Here is a 9,645-nt window from a genome sequence, read left to right as displayed (position 1 = left end):
CATGGCTAAAAAAAGCCTATGAAGATCCTGTGGCTGTGAATCCACTAACATTCTTTTTTCTCCAAAACACTCTTCACTGATGGTCATTTTCCTACGTTGACATAAAAAGCTGCAATTTTGTAAGAGACAAGCCCAGTTCTCTGCCAAGGGTGTTTTTCCCTCTGAAATGTTCAGATCCATTCACCAGCAGTACAACTGCCCTCACTCACTCACCCTGGGATGGATCCAAGAGCTCTGCACTGTTTGGAATTGAGACTCCCCAGGGAAGAAGGCTGGCAGGAGAGACAAGACTGCCAAGCTATGGCAATGCAGAACCCGACTTACTTCTTCCACAAACCTTTTATTCTGTGCAACAGTAAAGAGTCCAGAGGAGACAGTTACAGTCCCTACCCCACAAGTCCTCACACACAAATCTGTTCTTCCAGCATCTTGAATGAAAAGCTGATGTGGCTATTAACTCTCAGTCTTGCTGCTCTGTGTCCTGTTCAAGTGGTCAAAGCTTCTTTGGAGCATGGAAAGGGAAATCTTCAGCTGTGGAGACACAATCCACCCCCGCCACCAATTACTTAAGTCAGTCTCCTGCATGGGTGAGACAGGAAAATAAAGTCTCCCTCCTCATTTTCTTTTAAAGATTTCATGTGATTTCCTCCTCCCTGTTTCCATAAACAGCTTACTGTGCTCTCCTAACAGCTACACTCTGTAGAGTTTATAAATACTAACAGTCCAGGATGATAAAGTCTTAACACCTCACCAGACAACAGCACAGAAGATAAACCACTCCACTCATTTTTAGTCACAGATAATGTTCAGTGCAAATACTCCAAGGAACATGGCAGCACAACATGAATTTTCTTTTACTACCTGGCCCTCCTAGTGCATTTTGGTGCACAAAACATGTTTAGGTTATTGACAACCCTCAGAAAACACAAGGCAGCAAGCATTAAGATGCTTCAGGACTTCCGGACAAAAAGTGTTATTCTGGATGAAAAAGGTGGCTAAATTCTCACTTTTCTTTTTTTACACTGTGTGTTCAAAAAGCACTTAACGCTTCAGAATTAGGAATTGTTTGAATAGTAAGCCGAGAAAATAAAAATGGCATGAAAACCAGAAAATTTCATCTCTAAAGTGAAACTTGCAGCACTTAGGCTTTTTCAAGTTGTGATCAAAGTGGTGGTTAATTAACAGATTAATAGCAGCTGTGCATGCAGAGACACCTCTAAACAAGGAGTGTAAGAAATGGCTTCTTTTTCTAACCTCCTTTAGTGGAGAAAATTGACATGGGTACTTTCATGGAAGAACAAAGAGCAAACAATGGAGAAAGGTACATGTGAACTCCCCCTTCAGCTTTCCTAAACTAATAATTTATTCCATCACATTTCAAGATATAATCAATGAAGTTAAAATCAGAACATTCCTGAGTAGTAAGTAAAAACTAAAGCATGAATTTACTGTCCTTCAGGTACTGAGTTGAAATTTCAGTCTAGGGATTGTAAGGATTTAACAGTCATGGGCTTCATGATCAGAGAGACACAACAATATTCTACTTTTTTTTTTTTTTTTTTTTTTTTGTCTGTAGTATACAAGAGCCTGAAATTTTAAGTTACTGTGAAGGAGGATTATCTTCTGTGGAGTCTCTCAGAAACATATGGTCTGCAGAAATTATTTATTTTTCACTGGAGATTAGGTAACCCCTTGATATCAAAGCTAAAGGAAGTTCTTGCCAATATCTAGAGGAGTAGTGGGGAACAAATGCCAGCATAAACCTGAATGAAGAAATTCCATAGTAAGATGGGAAAACACTTCACAAATCTTAATATGAGTGTTCTTAGAAAAGGGAATGTGTTTTAAAATAGTCCAGTCTTTGCTTTGTCATGATTCAGAACTGCATTAACACATCTCCTCTTAAGCACATGACAAGTTTAAGAACATTGACATGGGTACTTACATCTTAGTCAAATAAAAAACAAAACAAAACAAACCCACCCACAAACAAACAAACCCAAACAAAAACCAAAAACCAACCATCAAAAAAAAAAAAAAAAAAAAAACAAAAACCAACCCTTCAAGAAACAAATTCAAATTCAAAACCAAAGCGATCCGAAACATCAGAAACATAAGCACTGCCTGTTAACTAAACTCAAGCCTGGGGCAAAACAGATCAAGAAAACTTTATCTAGCATCAGACCACATCAAGCTATGATAACACAAGGGAGAAAAGATGTACAAGAACATCACCAGGATGTACAAGAACAAACATCACCAGGAAAGATTTTCAGACCTACCTGCTCAAGCATTTCAATTGAGTCTCTTAAAACTCCCTTCACATGTTTAACCTGTTCCTTATCATACTGAGGCATCTCCTCTTTTGATACAATTTCTGGGGATATGCTGAAAAAGATTGAGATTACATCAGAAACATGAAACATGCACCCCAATGCCTTTTTAAAAGCAACTGTTCTCTGCCACCATTGCTCTGCCATTGCTGAGAGCATCCTTTTACAAAAGCCACATACAAAGCTGCTTGCAATTGAATTCCAATACCTGTTTGCTTGAAGCTAGTACCTCAGACCTTTACAGGCAACAGCCACCAAGAAAAAACTGTGCTCACATTATGTTCACAATGTACAGTCCACACTTGAGGGAGCAAGAGCCTTCTTAAGAAGAACGTCACTCTAACCAGTTCTGTCACTATGGGAGGTCCCCACATCCCTTCCAGACTCAAAATCAGGATATGTTTTTTAACTTTTTTCTTGATACTGTATTCAAGAGGAAGCAACATCTTTCTGTGCCTGAGTACAAAAAGCACCTAACATGGAAGTTTGTGAAGGAGAGGAGATTTAGGGGACTCACAGAGAGAAGCTAAAAAGCTAAATGAATCTTTAACATTCCATTTGAGAACATGCTGGTTCACACAGGACAAACACTTCAGTTCTGTGATCAGCACTATGATATTCACAGAAGATGAGTCACAGCAGGCTGATAAATGCAAACTAAGGTTAACATTTCTCCCAAAACAGCTTGTCAAAGAAGAAATTTATTACTGCAAGATGTAGTCAGACATGTCACTGGATTTCAGCATAGACCACAGAAGTACAGCAAGCCCCTGTCACTTCTGAAAACTTACCACTCAATTTCATTGTTTATAATTTATTTTTTAGATCAGATTCTCACATAAGCTGAAGAAGAAAGCAAGCAAAGATTGTGAACTCACTTCAAAGAGCTTTCCTCCTGAAGCTGGACATGATAAAGGGACTGAGCTGCATGCTCTATCTTTGAGAGTTTGAGGAACAGTGTTATATTCAGCAAAACCAAGAGCAGCAAACTGTAGATAGAAGAGAACAACAATCAATTTTTCAACAATTTCAGTTGCAATGCTACAAATACAAGATCATGGCTAAAGATAGCTAAGGAAACAGAATCCTCCCAGCATCCTGGGAGAAAAAAAAGTGTGGGGCAGCACTATACTGAAAATTAGTATCTATCTGAACAATTCCTAGCAGTTGCCATTAAGCTGGGTAATAGCAAAAAATAACAACAGTATCTCTTCTTGGAACTTTTAAAATTAGGAATGAGTAGATTCTAGACTTTATAGACTTTAATAGAATCAGACCTAAGTAAACGTGTAAGGTAGACTAGTTTGACAAGTCAGCATTTTCATCCCACATGTCATTTCTAAGTCAATCCATTCCTCTTTTACACCCCCATGTTCCACTCAAATTAGTTTATCATGCTACATGCAACCTTAACATGAAAATGAGAAAAAAATTCAGATAAAAAACAAGATGAGCTTGAGTCAAGCAACACTTTAAAATTAGGAATGAGTAGATTCTAGACTTTATAGACTTTAATAGGATCAGACCTAAGTAAACCTGTAAGGTAGACTAGTTTGACAAGTCAGCATTTTCATCCCACATGTCATTTCCAAGTCAATCCATTCCTCTTTTACACCCCCATGTTCCACTCAAATTAGTTTATCATGCTACATGCAACCTTAACATGAAAATGAGAAAAAAATTCAGATAAAAAACAAGATGAGCTTGAGTCAAGCAACACTTTAATGCAAGTGAGTACTTACAAGACACTCATTACTACAATGATGGTGGTGGTCCTACTTACTGCATCTCTTTTCCTTCCTATAGGGCAGGGAAGAGAAGAAGGTTAAAAAGTACTAAAGACTATTCCTAAAGGATGTCTGCAGATAGATACATGTCAGTGCCCAGCACTTCACACAGAATAGCCCAAAAACTTCTGATGGAAAAAAAAATCAGGTCATGTAGGTGCATAGGACCACCTCCAACATTCACCAAGGCATTTTTGCAATCATCTCTGAGAAGCTGGCTGAACAGTTAGCTCTTCCATCAGAATTCCCGCTACCCACTGTGCTGGGGAGAACACAATACTGGGGCATGGTCACATTAAACCTGAATTGCCTGAGAAGGCTGAAGTCCATCTATTACTAACACACAAACGTGCTGCTGGTCATGCACTGCAGAGACAGGCTGCAAAGTGCCTCTCTGCTGCTTGCGCTCCTGCTCACATTCATCTTTCTGACAACCAGCGTCAGTCACATTTTCCTGTAACTGGTCCCATTCTTACTGGCTTGGTTTATCTATTGTCCTGAAAACAGCTCTTTGGGAGGCCACCTGCTGTTCTGCAGGCATCAGGGACAGAATGCACCTGTTCTCTCCAAACCGAGCAGTTATCACTGTGGGCACACTTATCTTTAAATAGAATTGATTTTGCACATCCCGCCCTGCTCAATAGACATACATAAAAGCTGTAATGCACACAGAGGCACACCCATCTGAAAAGGTGGAGCAACAGTATCAAAATTAAGTAATTAGGAAGCAATTTCACATAGGTAGAGTTCTTTACACATGCTGTTGATCCAAATATTCCCTCAGTGCTATCTATACTCAGCATTGTCTCCCTCTTTAGGGAAGTGTACTTGCTCCTACCTCATTGTTTACAATCCAACTTCTGTCATGGAATCCACCATTCCCTAGTGCAAACTAGTGCACAGATGTTCCTCATCTCCCTAGGTGAAACAAATGTTGTATATGCTGGGGGCCAAGTCTGTCCTGCCTAAGGGCAGTAGAACTGCAAGAAATGCTTCAGTGACCCAGTAATTACAGAAGCATATGGGAAACAGACTTCTTAACATTAAAAATCAATAGCCAAAACTGAGATGACAGGGCTAAGAGGCAAGTGGCAAAGTTCAATCAACTCATCACCTGTGTGTGTGGTTATTTGAAGAAAAAAATTTTTCAGAAACTTTACATGGATCAGGTTTTACTTTCCCTGATCCAATCTCATTTTCAAACCTTTGCAGATACAGAGCAGTATTTAAGATTTTGGTTGATTTTTGTTTGCTTTAAAACTAAAGGTGATCTTAGCCTTAATTTCACGAGATACTTATGATAAAAGTGATCATGCATGCTCCAAATATACTTTATGCAAGCTTGAACTTGCTAAAGCATTTGCTATCACAGAAAAGAGCAATACATACACAAGTGCTACTCTTGCACTATTTTAAAAGTTATGCTTTCTTGAACATACCTTTTGGAAAACACTTGATATAAAAAATTCCTACCTATTAAGCTGCCCTGGGACTCTACTCCCAGGTCACCAGAGGAATGCTGGGAAGAGCGTTTGGGAAGTGATTCTGCCAAACCCCGGTGTAAAGTGCGTCGCCTTCGTCTCAGAGCAAGTAATTTCCCAGAATCTTCTATGGATTGGTTAATTGCATATTCCTCCATTAGGAGATCTGATTCTGCAGTGGAAAAAAATAAGGTTACCAAAGTGTCAAAAAGAAAGCTGAAGACAAATTGTGAGATATGCAAGGTGGCAGTGAGAGGAACAAGCACACCTTCCAATACATGAACTTAAAGCAGGTAATTGGCGAACTACACCCTGACCTCCACCCTTTTTCTGTTTTCTAGAGGGCATTTGGAACACTCTGCAGAGGTGGTGCACACTCAGCCCCAGGCAGGATTGTTCAATGCTATGCCAGACAGCAGTTGGAAGAGCACTGCAAGACACTGTTAGACTGAGGCTTGAAATTGTGTTAGACTGTGAGCCTGCAGCAGTGGCTGGCCAGGCTATGAACAGACATCCATGGAGCCTGCCAAGTGCCACTGCTTCTCTTCTCATAGGCACAGTCAAGGAAATTCTTAGAGATAAGCACATCCAGCTGAGAATAACAGCTTTCCTGCTGCTCCTCTTGTTTCCTTCTGAAAGCCATTATGGCCAGGTATACAAGAGCCCCTTGTTAGCCACAAGGCTTCTTTCATACCCCAGAACTGGCAGATACGCTGATGACAGCAAGTTCTGTCTTTAAGACTGCTTAGGTGTTGCCTTTTTTTCCAAGCCTTTCTTTGAGGAGCCAGGTTTGACAGACAAAAAAAAAGTACATAGCAAAGGTAGGCTCCTCACTCCAGCACAAAGAAGAAAATGCCTCACCAAGTTGTTTGAAGTTTTCCTGTATTCCTCCCCAGGTATTCTTCTCAATTACAGACTTGACAAGGCCCCAAGGCTGTTTTTTGTACTTCACTTCTGCAGAAACCCTAGAAAACAGAATGCAATAATGGAAAAGTGCTCTTCTAGGCGGCACAGTGATAGCAGAAATCTCTTATCAGAAGCAGCCTCCAGCTTATGTCTACAATCTGCAATACCAACTGGAACTGCCATTGCTCTCCAGCTGGGCAGCACTTTCATTGAAAAAATGCAAGAAACAGACAGTAGCAAAGACATCTCTAGCTAAAGTGTCAAAATCTAAATGTCCAAATTATGGGAAACATTTTGGAATGTTTTCCTTCAGGCTCAGACTACCAGATGATTTCTATCCTCTGAAGCATTCTCATTTTAACAGATATTTAAAATAGGATTCAGGCTTCCAGATAATAAAGTAACGATTTTTACTTTGTATGACTACACATGATATATTACATAGGCACTACAATAGCAGAAAGTGAAATTCTTTATCACAACTCAAGTGCTCACATCCTACCCTGAGTGGACAGAAATTAAAATCTGTCTTTCCACGAGCATGACAGAGGGGAAACCTCCATTCCTACTGTGCATTCCCTGCATTCCTCAAGTAAAGCTAATCAATACTGCTTCCAGAATAAAAATGAATTGGACTAGAATCCTTCAGAGGCATGCTTTAACTGAGTGAATCCCAAAGCTATTCATAAAGGACAAAGTACTTGATTTCAGTCAAGAAGACTGACCATCCTAGAATACACTTTTTTCAACTTTTTAAGTAATCTTCCAAATCAACGTAAGCCCACTGTGCATGGTATAACAAAACAACTCCTTTCAAACAGAGTTTCTGACCAATTTTAAACACAGTTTAGTAAGGCCAGCTGTAACATCACCATGTGCCTTTCTGTTCTATACATGTATGCTCTGTGCAGCATGTGCACCTAGGTTTTTGCTCTTATCCTTGGGCTGTGGTATGTCTCAGAAGAAGCAAGTCTAGGTCTCAAAGAAGAACAGCGATTCACTAAAAAAAAAAAATCCAAAGCAGTTGTTCAAGGACAACTGTTCATTCCATTCTCCCAGTAGAGAGGGAGTTTTCAGTAGCCTGAGATTAGCCAGAATAGAATCCAGGCTTGCTAACCTTTCCTTCCTGAGCACTGATTAAGTTTGAGAAAAAAGCTCTTACTAAAGACAGCACCACTTACATTGTTTTCAACAAATGGGAGAGGAAATTCCATATCTAGACAGAGTTCACTTGAGTACCCTCCTTGCAAAATTAAGTACATTCTATCTTCTCTGCACATTCCTGTGAAAACATTCTCCTCTACAAGCCTTTAGCAAGGATGACTGGGAAACCTTCTAATAAAGCATTTCAATTTTTTCCAATTTCTCCCACTCACACAGCTGCACTCAAAAAACACAAGGCTGGTCAGGACCCAGTTCAGTCTGGGAGATGAGTTCTGTACCTCAGAGTCAACATCTCAATAATTTCTCACTGCATTAATGAGATCCAAGCACAGCTAAATAAACTAATAAACTAAATAAACTAAGCTTATTCTTCATAAAAGAAGCCAACATTCTCAGTGCTGCTGGAAAATCTCAACTTTCCAGGGATGAGAACATCCCTGCCTTGGCTTGTGCCCTCCCCGGCGCAGCACGCAGGCTCACCGTAACCGGCACTTGTGACTGGACGTGCGGCTGATGCAGTATCTGTTCACAGTGTAGAAATAATCATGGTAGGGGACGTCGTGGGTCAGGACCTCAGCATCTACCTGGTAAGACTGACCTTTCTGGCTCTGCTTATGCAGGATCTATCAAAAAAGAAAAGACAATTAAGAAGGTATACTCATGGTACACAAATTTCCCCCACCACCTTTCAGCCTGAGTTCCTTGGGCTGGATCAACCAACTCCAAGTGAACTCAAGAAGAGAGAAAGCCTGAAGAACCACTATAAAAACCAGTTAAGAATATCAAGTATAGGTGGGGTGGGAAAAGAGAAGATGCCTCCTGCTAGAGCCAACATCAGCAGCATCAGGACTTCCCCACTGCCACCTCAAGTACCAGATATAAGGCTGGCCACTGCCTCATGACCACAGCTTTTCTTTGAGACCTTTCCCAAAGCAGAATTACAGGAGGGTTGAGATTGGAAGGCACCTCTGGTGCTTGTCTTGTCAAGAACTCAGGCAGGACTATCTAGAGCTGGTTGCCTAGGTCCATGTCCAAGTGGCTTTCCAATACCTCCAGGGAAGGAGGTACCACAACATCTGTGAACAACCTGTTCCACTGCTTAGTCACCGTCACAGTGAAAAAGTGTTTCCTGATGTTCAGAAGGAATCATCTGTGTTTCAGTTTGTGTCCAAACCTCTGGTCCTGTCACCGGGCACCACTGAAATCTGTGGCCTTTGATAGTGAGGGCCTGACTCAGAATTTTTTGCACCCTCCTTCAGAATGCTTCTATAAATTTTAAGATGTCCCTGAGTGTTCTCTTCTCTGGGCTGAAGATTTCCAGCTCTCAGCCATTTCTCACATGGGATGCTCCAGTCCTTTCATCATCCTAGTGGCCCTTTGTTAAGCCCTTCACCTCTCATACTGGGGAGCCCAGAAGCGGACACTGAAAGCCTTTAATTGCACCTTTTCACCCCCCAGTTCCTAAGAGATGTTTCACGGGAATTTACAGACATCTGTAAAGGCAGAAAGCCTCTTTCATTTCATAAGCATTGGCTCCGTAATGGTGAGAGACACAGCAAGACACCTGAGAGATGCTTTGTTTAAACTCCAGATGCACATTCAGTTCACTGAACTTTAATCCACAGTGAGAACTGTGACAGACCACAGAGTGGATCTGTCCCTCGCTCTAAAGGGCACCAGACAGACAGACAGACACACACACACACACAGTACCTGCTTCTCCGTTGCAGTGGTGAACTTCCCACAGAGGGGATTGTTAATCGTTACAGTGTATGTCAAAGTCCTCAACTGATTGCCATTGGAGTCTCTATTCCAAGGGGTTGATACAGCATCTAGATGAGAAGTTATGCAAGATCTCACATAAAAAATTACCCATCTTATCATGTCTTAACAGTTTGAGAACAGGAGTAGGGGGAAAGACAGAAAACTGGTTCCAATTAATTGTGGGGCTTTTCCAGGAAAAACCATACCCAT

At 40.9% G+C, this 9,645-nt stretch overlaps 1 protein-coding gene across 6 annotated transcripts in view; it reads right to left on the bottom strand.

Moving 5' to 3' along the window:
• Positions 1-320: 320 nt before the first annotated feature.
• The window catches only part of GRAMD1C (GRAM domain containing 1C), a 51,472-nt gene continuing 42,147 nt past the window's right edge, over positions 321-9,645 (bottom strand). For 3 of the 6 annotated variants that reach the window (XM_063148316.1, XM_063148317.1, XM_063148322.1), the window contains exons 11-18: positions 9,385-9,503; positions 8,152-8,294; positions 6,463-6,566; positions 5,594-5,773; positions 4,076-4,133; positions 3,212-3,322; positions 2,283-2,388; positions 321-531 (exon numbers count right to left, since the gene is read on the bottom strand). In XM_063148316.1, coding sequence (XP_063004386.1) covers positions 454-531; positions 2,283-2,388; positions 3,212-3,322; positions 4,076-4,133; positions 5,594-5,773; positions 6,463-6,566; positions 8,152-8,294; positions 9,385-9,503 — 899 coding nt within the window. In that variant the 3' untranslated portion in view covers positions 321-453. Of the gene's footprint in view, positions 580-2,282; positions 2,389-3,211; positions 3,323-4,075; positions 4,134-5,593; positions 5,774-6,462; positions 6,567-8,151; positions 8,295-9,384; positions 9,504-9,645 lie in introns of all 6 variants that reach the window. The other 3 variants (XM_063148318.1, XM_063148319.1, XM_063148320.1) reach the window with 1 other exon arrangement.

This window comes from Melospiza melodia, chromosome 2 (assembly GCF_035770615.1).
Source record: "Melospiza melodia melodia isolate bMelMel2 chromosome 2, bMelMel2.pri, whole genome shotgun sequence".
NCBI classification, from domain to species: Eukaryota; Metazoa; Chordata; class Aves; order Passeriformes; family Passerellidae; genus Melospiza; species Melospiza melodia.
The sequence above is the reverse complement of the archived record's forward strand: the minus strand, read 5'-3'. Positions and strand labels throughout refer to the sequence as shown.